At 36.3% G+C, this 24858-nt stretch overlaps 1 protein-coding gene across 1 annotated transcript in view; it reads right to left on the reverse strand.

Annotated features, from left to right (window-relative positions):
- Positions 1 to 13993: 13993 nt before the first annotated feature.
- LOC135206683 (GAS2-like protein pickled eggs) overlaps positions 13994 to 24858 on the reverse strand; it is a 129946-nt gene continuing 119081 nt past the window's right edge. The window contains exon 5 of the mRNA XM_064238084.1: positions 13994 to 14087. Coding sequence (XP_064094154.1) covers positions 14001 to 14087 — 87 coding nt within the window. The 3' untranslated portion in view covers positions 13994 to 14000. The remainder of the gene's footprint in view (positions 14088 to 24858) is intronic.

Raw genomic sequence — 24858 nt, forward strand, 5'->3', positions numbered from 1 at the left:
AAAAAAATCTATTTTACATCAATTAGCTAAACCTTCTCTTCATAACTCATCCGACATGCTTCACAGAAGCCGGAAAATCCTTTTTTCCACCATTTTGCTTTCAAATACCCAACAACATCTTCTTCAATACTTCGACATCCTTCTTTGAAAGAAAAAGAAGAAGAAGAAAAAAGTTAAAATAATGGAGATATTTTCCACTCAGTCAACCCGTCAACAACTTCTGATAAGAAGAGTTAAGGCCAAAACGAACGCTGTGATTGATTCACGTCTTGCAATGCAAAATGTTTCAGGAGTCTCTCTCTCTCTCTCTCTCTCTCTCTCTCTCTCTCTCTCTCTCTCTCACTCACTTTTTTAAGTAACCGATCATTAATGAATGCATCTTATAAGCTACTATTGGGACTGCCCAGAGAGAGAGAGAGAGAGAGAGAGAGAGAGAAATTCCTGAATAATTATATTACTATATGTATACAAAATGCCTCATTAATAAAAGGGCTCAGCATGATTAGATAGTCAAAGAGAGAAGCGAAGAAGAAAACTGATAAATATATGCATACGAGGAAACGGGAAATCTTTCAAATTTCGGATTAACAACGAACCTGAGAAATCCTGAATCGCGACGTAAGTGACCACAGGACAAATGGAATGAGAGAGAGAGAGAGAGAGAGAGAGAGAGAGAGAGAAGAGCAGACAGGAAATAGCCTAGTGGCTCCAGCGAGTCAAGATGAGGAATATGATGACGCAATGATGCGACGGAGAACGGTGGCATGCAATGGGCATGTAATGAGAGAGAGAGAGAGAGAGAGAGTTACAATAAATCACAATGAATCACAAGGATTAGGATGTCTCAAAGACTCGTTAGTCCATCCGAGGAGACATAGTGTGCTCACTTATCTGTAAGAGCAGGTTTTATTCAGAGAGAGAGAGAGAGAGAGAGAGAGAGAGAGAGAGAGAGAGAGAGAGAGAGACTTCACACTATAAAACGTCTACGTAAGACTGTCAGCTTGATAATACTGTATAATACATTACATTTGTATACTCGAGACACCTGAGAGAGAGAGAGAGAGAGAGAGCAGTTTTAAGACCGTGATATAAAAGAGAGAGAGAGAAAACCAGTCAATAATTTTTAAGACCGTAGTTCGAGAGAGAGAGAGAGAGAGAGAGCGTGAAGAAAGACGAGAGGCGTTTTGCAAAGTTATACGTGATATAAAAGACAGAAAACAGTCAAAATCTTTAATGGCGTAATATGAGAGCGAGAGGATATAGAGAGACAGAAGAAAAGTCATCTTAAGGCCGGAATATGAGAGAGAGAGAGAGAGAGAGCGGGAAGAGGTTTGGAGAAAGAGAGAGACCTTAAGGTTCTCAAGTCCTCGAGGACAGGACTTCCGAGAATGGGTCTTCATTCACATGGTTTTACCCCAATTGAGAAAGGGTTATAGGAGAGGAGAGAGAGACGGTGGGGGCGGCCGGAGGAATTGTCGGGAGGCCGGTGATTTCCTCCCAAGCGATTTTCTTCCATCCAGCAGTTTTACTTCTAGACGAATTTTTTTTTTTTTTTAATTTCCATTTACTTTCTTAATATTCTTTGTTTTATTTCTTCGCTCGTCTATTTTGGACATTCTTGCAGATTTCTCTCTCTCTCTCTCTCTCTCTCTCTCTCTCTCTCTCTCTCCTTTATATTCCGTAATCTTACAAACTATGGACGTGCCTCTCTCTCTCTGTCTCTCTCTCTCTTTTATATTCCGTAATCTTACAAACTATGGAAGTGCTTCTCTCTCTCTCTCTCTCTCTCTCTCTCTCTCTCTCTCTCTCTTTTATTCCGTGATCTTATAACTATGGACGTGCTTTTCTCTCTCTCTCTCTCTCTCTCTCTCTCTCTCTCTCTCTCTCTCTCTCTCTTATATTACATGATCTTACAAACTATCGACTTGCTCCTCTCTCTTTTATTCCGTAATCTTACAAACTAACGACTTACTTCTCTCTCTCTCTCTCTATCTCTTATTCCGTGATCTTACACTCTGTCGACTTGCCTCTCTCTCTTTCTCTTTTTCTCATATCACGATCTTCAAAATTGTCGATCGAGACTTAGGGACAGCTACCGACTGAGCCTCATATGATATTATCAACGACAGTTATTTACTTGTCAATACCCGGTGCTTAATTATAATCATATATTTTTTCTTCGCTATTCTATTTCTTTCTTTACACTGGCATATAATTCCTAATTCCATAAAAGCTTACTTAAGCACAGCAATGGCCTTTAAGCTTGTTTCGCAAGAACAGACGCTTATAAAGAATGATAATGATAATAATACCATCTTCATAATAATAAAAAAGAAGAAAAGAAAAAAGAGTAGACATTGCGTTGACATTCCTCCAAGGTCGGTAATGCTTCTTTATAGACGTAAGGTTTTAAGAGTCACGTCATTATTCTCATTTTCCGCTTTTTTTTTTTTTACTCCCCCTTACGTGTCTTCTGAAGCTCACTGAATTACCTCGCAAAAACAAAGAGCTTTTCTTTCTTTTTCTTTTTTTTTGCTGGAAACCCTCTTCTATACTAAATTTCGCTCCCTGGAATAAGGGAATGCCTGGAATGAAAGATCGTGCTAGGCAAAACGAAAGGAGACACAAGATTCCAGTTATGACGCTAGAAATAGACATGGCCATTTCTTTACTTTTTTAGTTTTTGCATTTTTATTATCTCTTTCCCTTCTCTCACTTCCCCAACAATGACAACTTCTAACCGCCTTTCCAATCCAGGTTGGAAACTGGTTTTAATATACCCGTGAAGTGTCAAATATACCACCGACTGAAACGTAATTTCCATTGCATCTGAAACATTCACAAGACGGAGGGCGAATTTAAAATGAACTGAACATCGTCGAAAAGCTGACGAATGCGTCAGAATTCTTCTTTGAAGCCTAACCATTAAAACGAATATGGTTAGTGACAGGCGCTGTCGCTGTCTAAGTGAAAAACGCTTTTCGTTTATGAAAGCGTCCACGTAAGCAATTTGACATTATAAGGTATACTGAGTATATAAACACAGATTAAATTTTCCTGTTACTAGATATTCTACGCAAGTGATTTTGTTACTTAAGTCGTATCATTTCCAGTAACAAGCAAACGCAACAAAGAGAAAGTCACAGAAATATAGAATAAAAGAGTAAATCATATGACCGCTTGGCTGAAGAATCACCCACGAAGAAAGTCTATTTTTTAAATGTTCACTCTACTCATATGAAGAGAGAGAGAGAGAGAGAGAGAGAGAGAGAGAGAGAGAGAGAGAGAGATCAGAGGACTTCTCTCTCGGGCTACTTACCATCAAAAATACAATATAAAAATACGGCCATCCATCTTTTAATTTCTCACGCTCTTCACTGTAATTACGTCTTTCCAAAGGCCTCATCCGGGACCTATTCAAATCACCTCTCATGACTGCCCATAACCGCCCATCGCCACCGACCCCCCCCCCCCCCAACAACCCCCACCCCTTGCCCCCGGTACCCAGTCACCAAGATAAAGGCAAGATACAACAACAGCCCACTGAGGAAAAATAGCAGTGGCAAGAGGCCGAGATCCGATCACGCTGATTGGTGGGTTACTTAAGTTTATCAGCCAATAGAGCGTCCTTATAGGAGTGGTAATTTGATTCTGACAGTTAGAAACATCTATTTGGCGATTTGTGGTGGTAGAACGAAGTGGAGGGGGTGAGGAGGGGGAGGAGGGGGAGGAATAGGAGGAGACGGAGGAGATTGAGAGGAGAAGCGATGACTCACAAAGTTGTTGTGCCCGAACAAGAATATTATTAAAATCCAGAGAGAGAGAGAGAGAGAGAGAGAGAGAGATGAGAGGGGAGAGAAGAGAGGGAGAGAGAGAGAGAGGATTATATTCAACAGAAAGAATTTTTATATCACGAATTCTAAGTAAGGTGGCGGTGAGAAAAAAGTTATTTTCGTTTCAAGACAGGTTCTTATGCATTCGGGAGTGGCTGAAGAATGCGCATATAAAGGAATTTATAAATATATAGTATATATATATAATATATATAGTATATTATATTATATCTATATGTAAATATATATATAAATATTAATATATTTTTTTTTTTATATATATATATATATATTATATTATATAATATATATATATACACACACACACACACACATTCACACATAACTATATATAAGATATATATCTATATATATATATATATATATATAATATATATATATTACATGTATCTTCCAGCCATCCAGCATATACAAACGTTAGACATTACATCAAATCACCCACAGACGTAATTGATACTTGCAGTCCAGCCATCCAGCATATTCAACAACAAAAATTAACTCTGCAAACTAGCACTACATAAACCTATGTTTTAAAATGTGCTCGAATAAAAATCATCAGAATTATGTAAAAGAAAGAGTGACGGCTTAACGCAATGGCAGGTCTGTTTTCGTATATTTTGTAACATTCTTATTTCCTTGTGACATTTATGGTTCATATTCTTTTTCTTGTTTAATAATATTAGTCAAAGTTTTCAAATCGTGTTTTATAGTTTTTACTTAGTCTTGCAAGGCTGCCTTAACAGTCAGTTAAACATTTTATGTAATAATCGATTAAATAACAGACCAAGAAATCATTTTTAAGCTTATCCGAAGGAAAGCTTTCTATGGCATCAGCTACGCCATACCTCAGTATATGTAGAATATGCCAATGTATAAAGTTAAATTGATAACCTTCCTGTCACTGTGATGTACCTTGCCATTGTGTTATGATGTCAATCTTTCTTTTACATAACCTTGAAGATTTTTATTCGAGTAATCTTAATTTGCAGAGTGAATCTGTGTTGCTGAATATGTTGAAGTCAGGCATGGTGTATACGATTCACATCTATGGGTGATTTAATATAATATGTAGTATTAAAATCGCAAAAAATAAAAATAATAAAATAAAAAATAGCGTGATCCGACCCCCAGCTTACTCGGGACAATTGCAAGATTTTCCACTCAATCATAAGTTATAAACTTTACAATCTTAACTTTTAATGTAAATTAAAACGCGCTAAAATCTACGGTCAAATAGATCATTGTTTCAACAGCGAAAATAAAAATACGCTATATTTTATTAGAAATAATTGTTCTGTACTCTTTAACTTGCACATTATTCATTTGCTACATTTTCATTCTAATAAATAAATCATAAAGATCTTCTCCTAAAATTCCTGTATCTTTGACTCAATGCGAAACAACTTTTTCAGACCTTTTTAGGCTCTTTCATAGACCTTTCCTACACTCCCACGAAGAACAACAACGTCAACAAAGTCGTTTGTAGGTTTCCTGACCGAGTAAGCGAAAATATAAACAGATAAAAGAGTCCACGATAAGAAAAGAACCGAAAGCAAAATGCACAGAGGTGAGGAAAGAAAATTAACAAAGGGGAAAAAACACAAGAAATTAAACCTTAATAACAAATTTACACGGGGGGGCCTCTGATAATGACCCTTCGTATTCTTATCTCGCTTATATGGAAGAAGCGCATTATAGTCCCGGACGTCGAGCAAAGAGAAACACACCACTTGCAAATAAAGTAACAGACATAAAAACGAGGCAAAAAAAAAAAAAAAAAAAAAAAAAAAAAAAAAAAAAGCGTTTTGTTTTTGTTTTCTTGTTTGTGATTGTGAGCGGGAAGGAGTTTTGCTGATACTATATAATACGAGATGCGTCTGTATATTCGAGACATCTTAGAGAGAGAGAGAGAGAGAGAGAGAGAGAGAGAGAGAGAGAGAGAGAGAGAGAGAGAGATAATGTATCTGTATACTTTAGCATCTTAGGGAATGAGATAGAGAAACACACATGATACATCTTTACACTCAAGACTTCTGAGAGAGAGAGAGAGAGAGAGAGAGAGAGAGAGAGAGAGAGAGAGAGGAGAGAGAGAGAGGAATATGAAAAATGGAATATGCAACCAGGGAGTCATGCAGGTACCAGGATAGAAGGGGGGCTTAAGTTGTCAAGAATAAGGATAAGAAATCCAGGTAGGCACTCCTTAACAGTTAAGCCGGAGAGGGCGAGAGGAGGTGGTGGCGAGGGAGAGGGGGAAAGAGGAGGACTGCAAGCATATAAGCAGGACACCCTGTGACGCAATCAACAAGCATTCCAAAGGCGATGACGAGGATCGTTTACGATCACCAGGGATCGTAAACGATCCAGGCACTCCCATCCGGGCCTTGCTTGCATCACGGTCCAGAATGGTCATATCGAGACTCGCGCCAAAAGCCGCTAATTAAGATCATATACATCTAGGTTAATTGTACCGCACACTCCTCTGCTCTGGCTAGCGCGAGAGAGAGAGAGAGAGAGAGAGAGAGAGAGAGAGAGAGAGAAGAGGAGGGAGGAGTCGTATATTCATATACGGCGCTCTTAATGAACCCCCAACACCTCCCCATCTTTTTTTGTTCAGGCGATTCGTTAGAGAGGTGGCGCGCTGTTACCTCAATCCCCATGGGATGCGAGACAGCGACGGCGGCGCCATATTGGAAGAAGGCAGCCGCGGACACCAAAGACGTGCTGGGCATCCCAAACGCAGCCGTCCGCAGGAGGATCGAGTCGCAAAAACATCCCGTAACGCAGTTTCTCATCATCTGATAGTGGGGGGGTGGGGGAGGGGGGGGGGGGGGGGGTCCTATAAATTGGAGGCGGACGTGAACGCGAGACCAAAAGGAGGAAGGGGATTATATACTGAGCCGACAAGAAAATGATCTTTCATATCTATATTACCCTAGACCTAATCGCCCTGCATTGTGCCGCCGACGAAGGCGACGGACTCGTTCGTATAAAACAAGGGAGGGGAGGACGTCACTCTAGATTAGTAGTGTTCGTTCCATTATCTCCTTTTGTTGGATCGAGCACAAAAAAAAAGAAGAGGAAGAAAAAGAAGACTGTATGAGCCATCTCGAAATCTTGATGCTTCCGTCCCGTATATAGTCAATGGCAGACTCGAAAAAAAAAAAAAAAGGGCAATTTCACTCCTCACAACTAATCTCCCTTAATTTATGCGCTCTCTCGAGTATGCTCACGCTAAATCTCTTTTACCCGATGCCCGGTCTCCCATAACCACCAACCCCCCTCCATCTTCGACTACAAACACGTGTATCCACCCCGCTAAGAGGGAGGGAAAAAAATATGAAACTTAAATCATGCCACTCCCCTTCCTAATGACGAGCATCACAAGGCATCAAGAATCCTAAGCATCGTCCTTATAGAGTACCTCTGAGGTCTTATTAATGTAATCGGATGGAGCGTCCATGCTTTAAGATCCCCTCCCCCTCCCAGGAGGCGAATTTACATATATAAACATCATCATCAGCGGTCATCGTAATGGAGGGTATAGCACCGAAAACGAAGACGAGAGGATTTCCGAAGGGTTAGGCCGGCCCATTTCGGCTAATCGGATTGACCGCGCCGAACTGCATCGGGGAGAGGCTGGAAGATGCAGAATGACGAAGATGTGTAAAGAAATATTTACAACAGGAAGAGGGAACATAAGACAAGAGGAGAGGAAAAGAGATGGTGATACGGAGGAGAACAGGTTAGAAGGCAGAAAAAGAGAGAGGAAAAGACAATGACACGGAGAAGGAACTAAGAAATCCCAAAAGTAAGCACGTGATTTTGTTTATTAGCTGAGACCACTGGGAAATTTTTTAAAAGAAAAGACACAGTGCCAAGTACTTTCGTGTATTTAACACATCTTCGGGGCACAAAGATGTGTTAAATACACGAAAGTACTTGACACTCTGCCTTTTCTTTTTTAAATCAAAAAAGAAAAGACAGAGTGCCAAGTACTTTCGTGTATTTAACACTTCTTCGGGGCACAAACATCTGTTAAATACACGAAAGTACTTGGCCCTTGTCTTTTCTTTTTTTAAATTTTCCCTGTGGCTTCAGCTAACAGAGAAGGAAATCGAGGAGGAACAGAGCAGAGGAGACCAAGGAAAATAGAAGAGGAAAATAGAAAAAACAATAAAGAGATGCAATGAGGTAAATAAGAATGGGGAGAGGTAAAGAAGAAATACTGGAGGGGGGAAATAAATAATAAAACAGGAAAAGTAAATATGCAATGGAGTGACAGCACAGACAAAAGAAACAGGAAGTACAATAACAAAGAATGAGACTGTGGGAAGACGAGAAAGGGAAGCAACACGCCACCAATAAAGCTAAAAAGTCACAGGTACACGAGAACAGAAAAGGCTCCACAAAAGTGATATATGCTGGGAAGATGGCTGCTAATAATGGAATAAGTATGAGAAAACGCTTGCAGGAGGAGGAGGAGGAGGAGGAGGTGGAGGAAGAAGAAAAATGTAAGGAGTCTATAATGAAGGTGGAGGAGAAAACGAGGAATAAAGGGAGTGGAACGAAGGAAGTGGTAAGAAGGAAAACCATTGTTAGGTCCGGAGGAGGAGGAGTAGGAGAAGAAAAACAATGAAGGCAAAGGAAGGCAGGAAGGAGGAAGGAAGGCAAGAAAAACTGTAAGGAGAGTCTGTAAAGAAGAAGGAAGAAAAAACAACACGAGGAATAAAGGGAGTGGAACAGAAGATGGTAAGAAGGACCAATTGTGGGTCCTCCTCCTCCTCCTCCTCCCCCTCCTCCTCCCTTAATAATATATAGAAGGCTCGTTAATACAGGTGAAAATACAACACGGACCAGGCGACCGTTCTACTTTTCTCAAAACTCGTTATTATGGGAGTCGCTGAACTAAAACGCGCTCAACTAACCGGAGAGAGAGAGAGAGAGAGAGAGAGAGAGAGAAGAGAGAGAGAGAGAGAGAGAGAGAATTTTACCCCTATAAAATATCTGCATACGACTGTGACCATTAGGATTGGAAAAACCTTGATTCATTATACTCGACGAAAAACTTCGGCAACGTTCGTATGGTCTATGAATACATACGCATGAAGTATGACGAGAGCAGATGAAGAGCAAGAGGAGAGAGAAGAGAGAGGAAAGAGAAGAGAGACGTTATGACACGAGCTCCTTCCATGTACACAAATATACGCGTGTGTGTACATGATTTCCCCTCTTGCGTTCTTATGTCCGTAAGGCTCTCGCGTGTAGGAAAGGACGGTTGCGTGCAAAGAAAAGTTTTCAAGTTGCAGATAAATACTCGAGATAAATACTCGAGACATTAGGCTGTCAGGTTTTCGAGCTGACGACAACATTGCACAAGCGTTTTGTCACTTAAAAAAAGAGACAGAAAGAGAGAGAGAGAAAAAAAAAGGAAATTGACAAAATCGACTCTGATTCTCGAAATTACAAATCGAAAGAGTTCGTCCTAAAATCGTCATGAAATAAAAATCGTCATAAAATGATGACAGAACGGTAATTATAATCATCGCACTCATACCACTGGTCATTTAGAGAGAAAAAAATCGAAGTTTTGTGATCTTTAGAGGTCAATAAAGCTTTAAAGACAAATGTATAATAGCATTTATCTATAAATATATAATATATATATATGTGTGTGTGTGCGTGTGTGACATCCACGCAATTCTAACCACCCAAAAAACGATATACACCTTTGTAGTCATTACACCAAGAAAACAGAAAACACGAATACCACAGTGGCAGACAACCAAGAAAAAAAAAAAGCGACATAAGATGTTATAAAAACGGCCATACATCGGCACAGGCTTTGGCTCCTTAAGAACCCCCTGACAGCCTACAGATCAAATGAAATAGGCCTATCCCGACCCCTCTCTCAGAGCCAGCAGCACCCAGGGGTATATCCAAAGAAATGCCGTATAAGACCACGGTCTGGACCGTGTATAAGACGAAACCGAGGCGGTGACCGTGTTAACACAGGTGCACGGCATACCTGTCTCTGATTCATGGGCACAAGGAAGCACGGGAATCATACTCGCTTTAGTGCGTTAATTCAAAGAGCCGAAAAGGTTTATATAGCACGTTTTTACAAATTGTAAATGATTTACGAAAAGAGAATGGGTGTAACGTGGCAAGCTGTGCCTGGATTCTGTAAATGTCTAACATCTCTAGCTGAAGATAACTGCTTATTATTATTATTATTATTATTATTATTATTATTATTATTATTATTATTATTATTATTATTATTATTATTATTATTATGATTATTATTATTATTATTATTAATTGTTTGGGTGTGGAAGTTTATTATAAAAACGTTTTCTCTCACATTATTAAATTTTCTGTATTACATAGTTAGCAAGTTGCCAATCTCTGTATATGGCTCTCAGCTTAACCAAGATTATTATTATTATTATTATTATTATTACTATTTGGGTATGGTCGTCTATCATTCAAACTTCATCTCGTGTATCTTAAACTTATGGGACTGTACTTTATCTCCTTTCTCTATCTCTGATTATGGCACTGAGCTGACACAAAGGATGTTATTATTATTATTATTATTATTATTATTATTATTATTATTATTATTATTTGGGTATGTTCGTCTATCATTCAAACTTCATCTCGCGTATCTTAAACTTGTGGACTGTACTTTATCCCCTTTGTCTATCTCTGTATGGCACTGAGCTGACACAAAGGATGTTATTATTATTATTATTATTATTATTATTATTATTATTATTATTATTATTATTATTATTATATTATTAATATTATTATTATTATTACTATATAAAACTAAGGAACCTCCGTAACGAGGCTATAATATTGACAATTAAAAGCACAGTAGTGTTAAAAATATATTTTTGTAAAATGTTAAAAATTACTAGGAGAGACTTTCGGCTACTACTTCGTATCCCTCTTAAGGCGTTTTCATTGTCATTACTATCATTATTATAATTATCACTAAAACTTAAGAATCGCATCAATCAACAAGCCACTGATAGAGACGTATCAGAAAATCCACAACAAATGAGAAAAGGCAGAACCAAACTGCTCTTAAAAGCATCGGAGGCGGCCATAAAAATCGAGCCCAATCTCCCGCGTGATAAAAAGGAACCGGTCTTCTAAATGATTTTATAACGCAGGCTTTGCCAGGGCTTTCCCAGGGCTTGGAAGGGGCTTTTTTGGCCCGATGAGAAACATCTCGCCCGGAGAGAGGGCAGCACGTTGTTCCTTTGTGTGTTTGTATACGTACAGATACATCCACTCATATTTTTATATATATATATATATATATATATAATATATATATATATAGATATATATATATATTATACATATATATACATATAGCAAAGTTAAACACAGTATCCGCGTACTAGAATAATATGTTGTAGGAAGCCCACTAAAATTAGGAGAAAATTGAAAGTTTTTATTTAAGCTTTCGGAGAATACATTCTCTCCCTCTTTCAGAAAGAGAAATAAAAGTTACAAAACTGAAACAATGGAAGGTAAAAGAAATAACATACAAGCAATATAGTTGTATCAGAATAACTGCCCTACGATGGTTTTGCCAATCTTGTTTAACATCTTAGTTACACTAAACTACATACTTTGTCATAACTTGCATTACAGAAAAGGTCCAGTTTATATATACATATATCTATTACAATATATGTATATCTATGTTTATATATATATATATATATATATAATATATTATATTATATGTATATATAATATATATATATATCACACACACAAATAACATGAGAAAATTCAGTTAATTTTTATTCTCTTTGTCAATAAAATTCAACATTCAATTTCCTTAGGATGGAAGTCAATGTTTCTGTCCCAATATATTAAAAAAACATCTGAAATCCATCAGAATGAAGGTTGCTGCTTTTCTTATGCATAAGATTTTTTGAGAGGTCATAATTCCCTTTTTTTTCTGCAGGTCCTGGTTACTCAATAGACAATACATTGTCTACAATAACACAGGTCGATACAATCATTCTCGATCACTGGGAGAAAATGAATCAACAGAACAACTCTCTTTCTCTCTCTCTCTCTCTCTCTCTCTCTCTCTCTCTCTCTCTCTCTCTGACTATTAAGTCTTTGGACATCCTAATCCTTGCAACTGCATGTGACTTCTTCTCTCTCTCTCTCTCTCTCTCTCTCTCTCTCAAAATTCTGCAATATCCAAATAGCATTCATAAAATCCAGCCGATTTTTGTCTATTAACTATAAAAATTGCTCTCTTTGTCTCTCAAAGAGACATAAACTCTCTCTCTCTCTCTCTCTCTCTCTCTTTCCCAAATTGTGCAATATCCAAATCCCACCCGGCCAGTATTTTTATAACTATTGTAATTCTCTCTCTCTCTCTCTCTCTCTCTCTCTCTCTGTCTCTCTCTCAAAATCGTGCAATATCCAAATCCCACTCCTATAACCGAGCCGGGTTTTTCCATAAGTATCGAATATCGTATCGCCCATCACACGAACTCTTCCCCATATAACGTTTCAGCGGAGTACTCTCGCAAAAAATATATAAAAATGCATACGTAGAGGCATCATCTCTATTTCTAGCAGCGGAATCAAATCTACTATGGTTAGACCAGGCCAACCTCACTACCATATCCACCATCCACCGTCATCCTTCGCTCCTTTTCCATTATCCATTTCCCTAACACGATCCATCCATCAATTAGAGCCGATCGGTCATCCATCAGAGTGATTGGACGGCTGTTTACGGATGTTGAAGTGATTATCAATCTTTGTTTTACGCATCGTCCTCACTTCGCAATTTTTGCCTCCTCCGTTTCATCCTAGAAAATAGGAAGGTTTTTTTTCGATTATTTATCAGTTTCTTGTCAATTTTTTTCTTCGTTTCATCGTAAAACTCATAAGCCCGTTTTCGGCTACTTATCAGTTTGTTATCAATTTTCTTCCTTCCTTTCATTCTTAAAAATCATTAGTCTTTTCCCGAATATTTATCGATTTCTTTTCAATTATCTTCCTTCGTTTCATCCCAAAATGTCATGAATTTTTTTCGATTATTTATCAAAGTCTTTTCAATTTTCTTCCTTCGTTTCATCCTAAAATACCATGAGTTTTTTTCGATTATTTATCAAAGTCCTATTAATTTTCTTCCTTCGTTTCATCCTTAAAAATCATGAGCCTTTTCCCCATTATTTACCAGTTTCTCATAAATTTTCTTCCTTCAATTCATCCTAAAAAATAGTTATTTTATTATTGATATTATTTATCTAAAAGTCTCATCAATGTTTTTCCCTTCGTTCCATCCTATAAGCTCGCAATTCTTTTTTCGACTACTTATCAATATACCGTCAATTTCTTCCTTCGCTTCATCCTGAACAAAAATCGTGAGGTGTATTTCCATGATTTATCAATTCCTTGTCAATTTGCAATCCTCAATGAACTATCATTCTTTACAGCCCTTAACTACTTGTTCATTCTATCCCTAATTCAACTTTTGATGCAGGTTGGCGCGTTCATCATCTTTTAATTTTGCTGGCTATTTTTGGCCTACCTGTCAGCGCAGACGAACAGACCCTTTCCGCACTAAACACAATAATTTAACGGAATGCGCAATTTTTCAGCTTTATTTTTCCTCCCATTATGTATGCCAGACGCGCATGCATATTTTTCCAGTTCTCTTACCTCGTCAGTTATATAACTGACGTGTGTCCGCGAGCATAAAAACGCCAGCTAATGAAAATTACACGTGCCTGAACACACCGCTAAATGTTTCCTAATGAACGCGGAAGAACTTAGGGGCAGGTAAACAAGCGTAAGACAACAAACACGTAGCAATTTATTCACCTCTGCAAACATTTCAACAGCATTCCATGACCTCTGTGCGCCTATAATCGCGTAGGTTGACTACGAAAATAGGAGGAGGAGGAGGAGGAGGAGGGGTGGGGAGGTGCGGAGGGGGAGTTGGTCACACATGTATCCCGAAGAAAGATAGACAATAAACCCCCTTCGACGTCATACTTTCAGTCACGTGATTTCACCAATGACGTCACCATATGACGTCACAGACCAAATCCACCCATGTACACTTAATGCAGTAGACACTTCCTATGAAAAAACAAATCGGACAAAAAGACAGAAAGTACCATGACATACCGTGAAGTACCGATACGTGTGCGGAAGGGCGAATCTTACCTGGAGGAAGAGAAGAAACAAGATAACGTTAGTACAAGATATAATGTGATATGACGAATCTGAAAAATAATGAAATTACTCAATATCTTCAAATCCTTTTTTATTTTGTGTCTGACACAAGGTTCTTGTTAATAAATAAAAAAATACTTATAGATAAAATATACTTAAAGATACGCAAGTAATGATGCTGAGCTTATACTAATATTGCAAGGGTGCGTTTATGCCTGCGTGCCTGAGTGAGTAAAAAAAAAAAAAAAAAAAATGGAATATCACTAAATTGTAATTCACGTTCAACAACGCCTTCAGGAACTACAATGTGTTCATTTAGCGAAGTGACGTTCCGTGGGATTAATCAGCTAACTGATTTCGACATGACATCGGCCTTCCATGAGAGAGAGAGAGAGAGAGAGAGAGAGAGAGAGAGAGAGAGAGAGAGAGAAATTTGCTAATCACTTTTATCATGTAACATGAAACGGTATTCATTAAGTAATTGATAGTTTGTAATTATCAATATTACATGTGAATTCCTTTCTTTTAATTATTATAATTATTAATTATGTCAACAAAATTAATAATAATAATAAGGTTACCATTAAAATTATCTTCGTATCAGTAATAACATTACTAGCCATATTAAAAATCGAAATAAAAGAAAAAAAACTAATGAATATTCACCAGACGAATACACTTGACTTACTCATTAAAGAATATATATATATATATATATATATATATATATATATATATATGATATATTTATATATATATATATAATTTGGTATCAGTAATAACAACAAACAACATTAATAGCCGTATTAAAATTATCCAGCTAATATGCTAACACTCGTTCTAAACAAAAATCGAATTAAAAGAATAAAAAAACTAATAAATATTCAGCAGTCGAATACACTGGATTTACTCATAAAAAAAAAAAAAAAACATTATTAGCATTAATTCAAGTATGCACAAGCTCTCCCTAAGCAACAAGGAAGGCGTGTCTCATACAAACACCCCAGTAGTACACTTGGCAGTTAAGCGATTGTAGTACGACGTCGAACACTTGAGTATTTAACCATTATACAACCTCAACACGAGATTCAGTTTGATGTAGACACTTAACCACTTTTTTTTTTTTTGTTTTTTTTTTCTCAGGAAACATTATAAACAACTCGCCCTTATGAATACAAAGGGGCTTCGATTGAGAATATAAAAGCAATTTATCGCGAAAACAGGAACACAGATTGGCGATCAGTTGTTGCATGTTAATGCGTATAATATGAATAGCCTTATAAATTGAGGCTATAAAGACAGCTCTATAAAAGTGCACGTACAAACTCACACATATATACACACACACACACACACACACACACACACATATATATATATATATATATATATATATATATATATATATTTATATATATACTATATATACTACATATATATATATATATATATATATATATATATATATATATATATCCTTAAATCCACGGTAAATAGGTAAGTGAAACAAGGACTTGCAACAAGTACTTTCGTAGTAGTATTACTTATTCCAAGTCCCTGTGTCCTTACCTTTCTACCGAGGATTTAAGGATATTCTCAAGTACGTGTTCCTTCGTGCTACATTGGTTATATTTATATATATATATTATATATATATATATATATATATATATATATATATAGGATATATAAACAAATCCATATCACAAGCTTTTACATAAAAAAAATGGTTCCTAAACACCGCTTACATTTCCCAGCTGAACTATTTCTGTTTACCTTCATTTTTAAAAGGAAGTGGGGCAACAGTATGGGTTCGTAAGTAGCTAAACGCAGCAGTGTGCATACCACCACACGCTCGCACCACCACCACAGGTCACGCGAGTTCACCTGGACACAAATTAAATTCACGAAAATGGGAACCAAAACCAAAGAGAAAAACACAGGTACTTTACAACGACGCACCGAAGAATTCCGTGTCACAGGTTAATACGATGTAGGAGCCACTCAGCGGGAAGAGGAGTCCACTTTAGGGTTTCATTAATCGGGAGGATACCGAAGCACATCCCCCTCCCTCCCTCCTCTCTGACAACAGCCAATCGTCCCCCACCAACCCCTACAAACCCCAACCTTCTTCCGTTCACCGCACCATCAAACTCGTACCATGTAATGAGAGTGTGCACCTTAGCCTTCCGTTTGGTTGGAATCAAGGTCGAGCTATGTTATCCTCGATCTTTATGGAGGAGCAGCACGTGTCTCGTCCACTTGGGTCTTGGGGGCGGATTTGTTTATTAAGGGAAACCTCCGTAGATATTAAAAACTGACGAGGAAATACTTGTTCACTTTTTAAATGGAAATTACGTTTCCACTTAAACTACCTGGATTCATTTATATGCAGCACACTGACCTTTTATATCTGATTCAATCAAGTACGTGGGTTGAATGGCTGATCTAGTCGACACAGCAAACTTAAAAATCAATAATAGTATATCTACAATATATTATTATATATATATATATTATAATATATATATATATATATATATATATATATTATATATTATATTACTTAGAACTTTATCTTTGCTTCATTTCCAATCTGGAGAGTTTCCTTCTCCAGCGGCAGTTAGTCAACTCGTTACACCCCCCCCCCCCTCCCCCCTTCTCTCTCCTCTTCTTCTCTCTCTCTTTCTCATTTCCAATCTCTTACCTCCGGCGCCCCCTTCAACCACCTAGTTCTCAGCTTCCACCCACACTCCTTTTACACTTTCCCTTAAGGTCCTACACTTCAAAAGGCACTTGAATCCTTCTCTCCCTCTAAGTCTAAGGGTGACAGGGAGGGGACCACCACCTCTTCCCGGCCCTCCCAACCACCCATCCACCCACCCTCCAGGGCGTCTTTTGAAAGCCTCTCTCCTTTCTTATCTACTTCGCAAAGGCTTCACGAACCTTCCCAAGTGGTCTTCTTCAACATCCCTTCACTGTCACTGATGCGAACAGTCACCATTATTAGCACTGCACTCGTTATCAGTATTATAACGTTTAAATTTTTTTTTTCTACTGAAATTTACAGGTGGATGAAAATGTCCTGAACGTCGTTCTGATATACTGGTTTAGAATTTTATAAATACATATATATATATATCATTTTTTATAGTTTTATGTCTATATATATACACATATATATAGTATATATATCATATTAGTCTATATAAATATTTTATGTACGTGTATATACCTTATATATATATATATATATATATATATATTATATATATATATATATATCTATATATATATATATATATATATATATATATATATATATATATATAATTCTTATATATACTATATTGTATGCATACATATATATATATATATATATACTATACATGTATATATATTTGTATATACGTGTACTATATATACTATATGTGTGTAAATATCTACAACACAAGAAAACATTTAATGAACTCATCTCCCCAGGCGGCATCAGACCTACCTCGTTTTGCTAATAAGAGAGCAGAGCGAACAAGAAGAGTTATACCGTGACCTAACACAATTCCATCATGATGACACGTCTTTCCTATTGTCATCGCACCATACTTTGCCCTGCTGTACACAAAAGGAATTATCAAGCTTCTCCCTCCATACCCCCAGCCACCCCCCAAAAAAAAATGTGAGAAAACGGGCCTTCTCCTTTCCTTAATATTAGATAGTTTTGTATATGATAATTTTCTAAAATAAAAATAAAAATCTGTCGTCACAACTTTCTCTGAAACAAAATTTAATAATAATATCATTTTTATCTTGAAATGTTATTGTTTAATTTATAGCATGAAAAATCTTATAAAAAAATGTCAAGTATTCTCTTCAGTATTTTCTGAATTACTGTAAACACCAAAGACAGTGATTCCCTTTCATATCTTTCTCCTTAACCCTCACAAAAAAACTAAAACGTGACACATAAAAACATCACCAGAGCTTTTCTTAATCCTCTCGTCTTTTCTTCTCACTAAACCCCTAAGATTGCGACACAAGACATTAAACTCCAAAGAAAGAGACGAAAGCCAAGCCAACCTTTCTCTTTTTGCTCAAATATAATCACGTCTTCATGCCTCCAACATTACGCTTCATTTCAAGACACGGCCTTTTATCAGGAGGTGAGAAAAAAATACAACTTTTCATAAAGCTAAAAATTGTTAAAACAAAAATCTCGCGCATTTTCGACAAGTATCACCGAGGCCTTTATTTACTGTTCTCCATTTCACGGATGTATTTAGTTAAACACGTTCATCATACACACTTTCCGTTTCTGGAAAGAATCAAGTCTTCTTTACCTCACATTCTTAAAACTTACGAAACAAATCCACAGATGTGTAACGATAAAATAACCTTGAAAGAAAAAAACTCCACCGGGACCCTTCGAAAAACAGTACGATTCTCTTTTTTCCATCTTTTATTTATCGTACGTTATTAACTGATGATTTATACATTCCTCAGGAAATCGACTAAAAAAGGGAATAGAACAGATTCTCGAAAGTTCCCTATAGAGTGTATTTTTTATATATATTTGTACAGGTACATACATACCTGTGGATTTATTTCTCCAGACTCATTCTACTAAGATTATTATTTAATTCATTCATCCAGTTTATCACTATTATTGTTATTATTATTATTATTATTATTATTATTATTATTATTATTATTATTATTATTATTATTATTATTATTATTATTATTATTATTGAATCAAGGAACACCTGTAACGAGGCTGTAATATCGGCAATTTAAAGCCACAATAGTATTTATGTAAAAGGATAAAAATAAATAATATTAACACTACTGTGACTTTTAACTCTCGATTATTATTATTTTATTATTATTATTATTGTTATTATTATTATTATTATTATTATTATTATTATTATTATTATTATTATTATTATTATTATTATTATTATTATTATTATTATTATTATGCCTTTCCACTCTATATCTTTAAAAATATTAAAATGGTCTAACTTTGCTTTAGACTATTTCATACCTCTTTTTTTCCCTTTGCACTCTAACCATAATATCATTTCTTATCTAAGATCCCTTAAGTCTCTTGACTTTCTTCAATGAAAGACTTCCCCAAGATAAACTTGATAATTTACAGTATACAATTCTTCTTGAGATACCATGGTCCTTTATGGCCCAAGTTCCCAGCTTGTTGCTCACTGACCTTAAAATTAAAGTCCCTGCTCGCAATATCATGCATACTAAATTTCTGAGGAAATTCCCCTTCGGGATAAACAGAATATTCTGTATAGCACATTTCTTAAGAGATTAAATTTAATCAAACAATAAGTTTTAAAGTTATATTTCTTTCGATTTACCGCATCTCCTACATGAACACACTGAGAAAACTCTTACAACCTTATCACTATCCGACTCAATTCTTTCTCGCGCTCTCTCTCTCTCTCTCTCTCTCTCTCTCTCTCTCTCAAAAGGCGGTTTACATCTACATATTTCTCTCACTTAACCATCTCTCTTTCATTAGATGAGAAACAATCATATACTCCACCATCCATCTCTCTCTCTCTCTCTCTCTCTCTCTCTCAAAATTAAAAAATAAAAAAGTTCCCATCTACATATTTCTCTCACTTTATCACCTCTTTCGTTAGGTGAGAAAACTCATATACTCCACTATCCAACTCTCTCTCTCTCTCTCTCTCTCTCTCTCTCTCTCTCTCTCTCTCTCTCTCTCTCTCTCTCTCTACGAAATCAGAGGTGACAGTTCAAATCTACCACTACATCCTCTCAAACTAAGGATATCCTTTTGCCCCTCAATGCTACTATATTTCTACACAACAGGGTTAGATTCTCTGTACTCTCCACGAAGAATGTTAAAGGATAGTCACCTATGAAACTGCTCTCCTCAACTAATATCAAGAACTGCAATTTAGCCAGATATTAGAAAAGTTTCTCATCTCTACGCAGATGAAACTATTGTTCAGTTCTACCATCTTAACACACACAGGATGCCATTTAATCCGATTTTATCATAAAGTAACTATTACATTTAAGGGTCAGTTCAAATAATGACATCTTCACAACTGGTTCGACGAAATAGTCCCCCTCAACCGGACGAGTAAGAATGATTCCACATGCATTCTTCTGTAAGCAATTCTCTCTCTCTCTCTCTCTCTTCTCTCTCTCTCTCTCTCTCTCACATTCCTCACCAGCATAACATCAGAGGCAGCCATTACATCTCTCGTCGAAAAAAGAACGCAAAACATCTTGTAAGTATGTTCGGATTCGTTCCGCTCCATGGAACGGAATGCTCCCTGAAATGCCACCGGTAGGTGAATGGAAAATCGAGAGAGAGAGAGAGAGAGAGAGAGAGAGAGAGAGAGAGAGAGAGAGAGAGAGAGAGAGTTTTCAGATTCACAATGTAGGGAGTGATTTAACAAAAATGCTTAAAAACAGGAAAGCTATGCAAGCGAATCTTAAAACTTAATAGGATATGAGAGAGAGAGAGAGAGAGGAGAGAGAGAGAGAGAGAGAGAGAGAGAGAGTTAATCTATGCAGCTAGAGTAAGACTTACTGTTGACTAAGAATATAGAAGGAAACTTAACTAGTGCTCTTCTCTCTCTCTCTCTCTCATATGACTTGGTGCATTGCGGAAGAGAGAGCACGCATTCGATCCCGTCGTTCTAACACTAAGAGATAATAAGTCTTAAAGACGTCCACCAGTTTCACTGAAGCGGAAATATAACTGAGGGTTGAACATTGTTATAGAGGGTCCTCCTTCGACGGAATTTAATATTAATACTTATGTATAAGTGCGTGATACATGACTTACTGATTAATTGATTGACCATACATAATGAATATGTGTACATATATATGAATAATTATCACTTCGCCGTGATTCATATAAATTATTCGAGCTACAAATGACCTTTAATATTTAATTCGCTCTCCCTCGGAATTAATATATTTTCATACATGTAGACAGAAGGGGAATATATATATATATGCACATAACGTCTGCATATGAACATACATTTAGAAATATATCTATAATGTATATACACATATACAATATATGTATATATATACTATACTTAAATATATCTATATATATTATATATAGTATATATATATTATATATTGTATATTATATATTTATATATATGTGGTATATATATATATATATATATATATGATATAATATATATATATATTTCAAAATGCACATAACGTCTGCATATGAAATACATTTGATATATATATAATGTATATATACACATACATACAATAGTATATATATATATATAGTATATATATAATATATATATATATATATATATATATATATAGATATCAAAAATTGAGTGCAACTAATATCAACACATTCTTGACAACGACATCCAGCCCACCAAATAATTTTACATAGCGAATTCAACTAACACTTTATCACTCAGTGAAATATATTACAATAACACCCTGACGAGACCCTCAAAGTCATCTACTTGTTATGTCAGTCACAAGACGGACACAAATCGCGACCAGGCTACCGTACGATTTCGCAAGAACGAAAGGGAAGAACGGGTCGTCATCCAGACAGACATACGTACAGTTGTAGCCTCACGACCAGATAGATAGATAGATAGATAGATTTTGGAGCGGTTTTCTGGAGATAGATTTTGGAGCGGTTTTCTGGAAGTGAATGGACGGGTACGAGTCTCCGAGGGAGTACGTCTTCTAGTATTTTATTCGTCTGTTACTATATTATTATTATTATATTTTTATTATTATTATTATTATTATTATTATTATTATTATTATTATTATTATTATTATTATTATCCATAGCCAGATGAAGCTATAATAATAATAATAATATAATAATAATAATAATAATAAATAATAATAATAATAATAATAATAGTCATTATTATTATTATTTATTATTATTATTATTATTATTATTATTATTATTTTATTATTATTAATTATTCAAAAGATGAACCAGATTCATTTGGAATACGTCCACAAAGGCCGCTAACTTAAAATTCAAGCTTTAAAAAAATATTATTATTATTATTATTATTATTATTATTATTATTATTATTATCATTATTATTATTATTATTCAAAATATGAACCCTATTCATTTGGAATAAAGCCACGGGGGCTACTGACTTCAAATTCAAGCTTTCAAAGAATATGCTGTTCATTAGAAAGAAGTAGAAGTCGGTAAAGGGAAATACTAAAGAAAGAAAAGAAATCAGAAAAAGAAAAAGAAAAATTCACTATATAATTCATATTCACGTGGAACGAACACAGCCACTGCCGAGGGTATTACACCATAAATTATGATTATGACATCACAATTCACCTTCTGTGCCTCTGGTCCGGCACCCGGAGGTGCAAAACAAAATCACTCAGGTGGAACGGAACAGAACTTACGTCGTCTTCGTCGCTGGATTAAAATGCCGTCTGGAACTGGACGGGGAAATGCAAAGGTAGACATCAAAACAAGGCAAGAAAAGCATGTACGGAAAAATTCCATGATGGCAGAGTCAAGGAAAAATAAATATTCGCCACACAGCAAATTCTGTAAGGGGACAAGAAGGAAAAATGCACAGAAATATGGTTCGAGAGAGAGAGAGAGAGAAAGAGAGAGAGAGAGAGAGAGGGGATGCACTGTAAATATGATTCTAGACGGAGAGAGAGAGAGAGAGAGAGAGGGGGGGGGGGGGGAGGGGGGGGGGGGGGGAATGGACAGTGAATATGATTCTAGAGAGACAGAGAGAGAGAGAGAGAATGTACTGTACATATGATTCAAGATGAGCAAGAGAGAAGGGGAAAAATGCACTGTAAATATGATTCCAGATGAGAGAGAGAGAGAGAGAGAGAGAGAGAGAGAGAAATGCCAGCGTTAATTCAAGCGTGTTAAGGAGGCATCAAGGCTGTTTTCTTGTAGTTCCGGATGAAGAGACAGAGACTAAAGAGACGAGGGAGACTTTACTCACTCTCTCTCTCTCTCTCTCCTCTCTCTCTCTCTCTCTCTCTCTCTCCAAGAGAAGACGAAAACACAGGAGTGGAGAAGAGAGATGAATACAACGAATTCTAAAACTGAAGGTCAGACAGCCTTGTAAGACATTTTCTGTCCTCCCATATTTATCCATTTATTCACCTCCTTCTATAACACCCCTTTCTTAGAGCCCTCTTGGGTTCTATCCATAAGGTTTCCAGCTGACGATTGATAGAAAAAAAAAGTAAAATATACATAAATCATCCTTACAATCAAGGTAACCAATATACTGGACATAGCGCCATAACCTAGAAATATTCATCCATTGTTTCTAAGAAGCAAAACACGCACACACGGAAACCCAAGAAAAAAAAAACTAACTAACAACTAAGAATCGTGATCGCATCGCCCTTCGCCAGGTAAACTGTAGTCACCTGTAGCCTCTTTTATATTGTCTGTTTACATTAGGCGTCGTCACCTTTGCCCTGTCACGCCCCTTTTGGTGAACGATAGGCGCCCTGTGGCCGCCCTTGTATGGGCATGATTCAACACAGATAATCCAAATGGGTGCATAAGAAATTTGACGAATATATTAGGGAGATTTGTCACGTGAATCAAAATTATATCACCTTGAATGAAATATGAAAATATATATATAAACTATTTTTTCCAACTATTTTTCATGATTCGAGAGAGACTGCTCAAAGTTAATTTTAAAAACCGACATAACTAGACTTCGAGAGACTAAAGTGAATTTGAAAAGGCCGATTTAATTAGACTTCAAAAGGTTGTTTTAATTGAATTTTAAAAAGTCGATATAATTAGACTTCGAGAGGTTGTTTGAAGTTAATTTTAAAAAGCCTACATAATTAGACTTCGAGAGGTTGTTTGAAGTTAATTTTAAAAAGCCTACATAATTAGACTTCGAGAGGCTGTTTGAGGTTAACCGAAAGGAACAGACTAATAAAAGCCAAAAATAATGAGAAAATCAAAAGGTAAAAGTTTGGTGATCATTAATCACCATCATCGAAAATGTCAATTGTCAAGCATGCAAGACAGCCCACCCACAAGCAGAATAAATTTCTCAAAGAATTTTACATAAAGAATGGAATTTTTTTTCCCCGTCGGAGTGGAGCAGCCTTTTATTTACATCATAATTTTCCGCCACGTAATATGTTATTACATTGCACTCTCACTTATTTATCGATTACTCGTTAAATTCTAAATTTAAAAAAAATTTACATACGAAGGAAAGTCAGTAAATTTCGAAAAAAATAAAAAAAGAAATTTCCGTATTATATTATTTCATCTAGAAGGAAAGCTATTCAATGTCTTACGAAAACAACATTCACTGCATATCAGACCATCTAACATTTAACCAAGATATCTATCTTCAACTCAGGACCCACCTATGCTTTAACCAAAAAAATCCCCCTATACTTCAAACAAGAACCACCTATGCTTACACAAATACATAACCAAGAGCCCACCTATTCTTAAACCCAGGATCCAACTATTCTTCTACCGAAGACTCACCAACTTCAACCATAGCCCACCAATGCTTCAACCAGAACCATCTAAACTTTAACCAAGAACCCAACTACGATCGACAAAGGACCAACCTATACTTTAATGAAAAATCTATCTATGCTTTAACCAGGGACCCACCTACTCTTCAACCAAGGGCCAACCTATGCTTTAATCAAGAACACACCTATGCCCCAACCCAGG

The sequence above is a fragment of the Macrobrachium nipponense genome, chromosome 31 (assembly GCF_015104395.2).
Source record: "Macrobrachium nipponense isolate FS-2020 chromosome 31, ASM1510439v2, whole genome shotgun sequence".
Classification (NCBI taxonomy): domain Eukaryota; kingdom Metazoa; phylum Arthropoda; class Malacostraca; order Decapoda; family Palaemonidae; genus Macrobrachium; species Macrobrachium nipponense.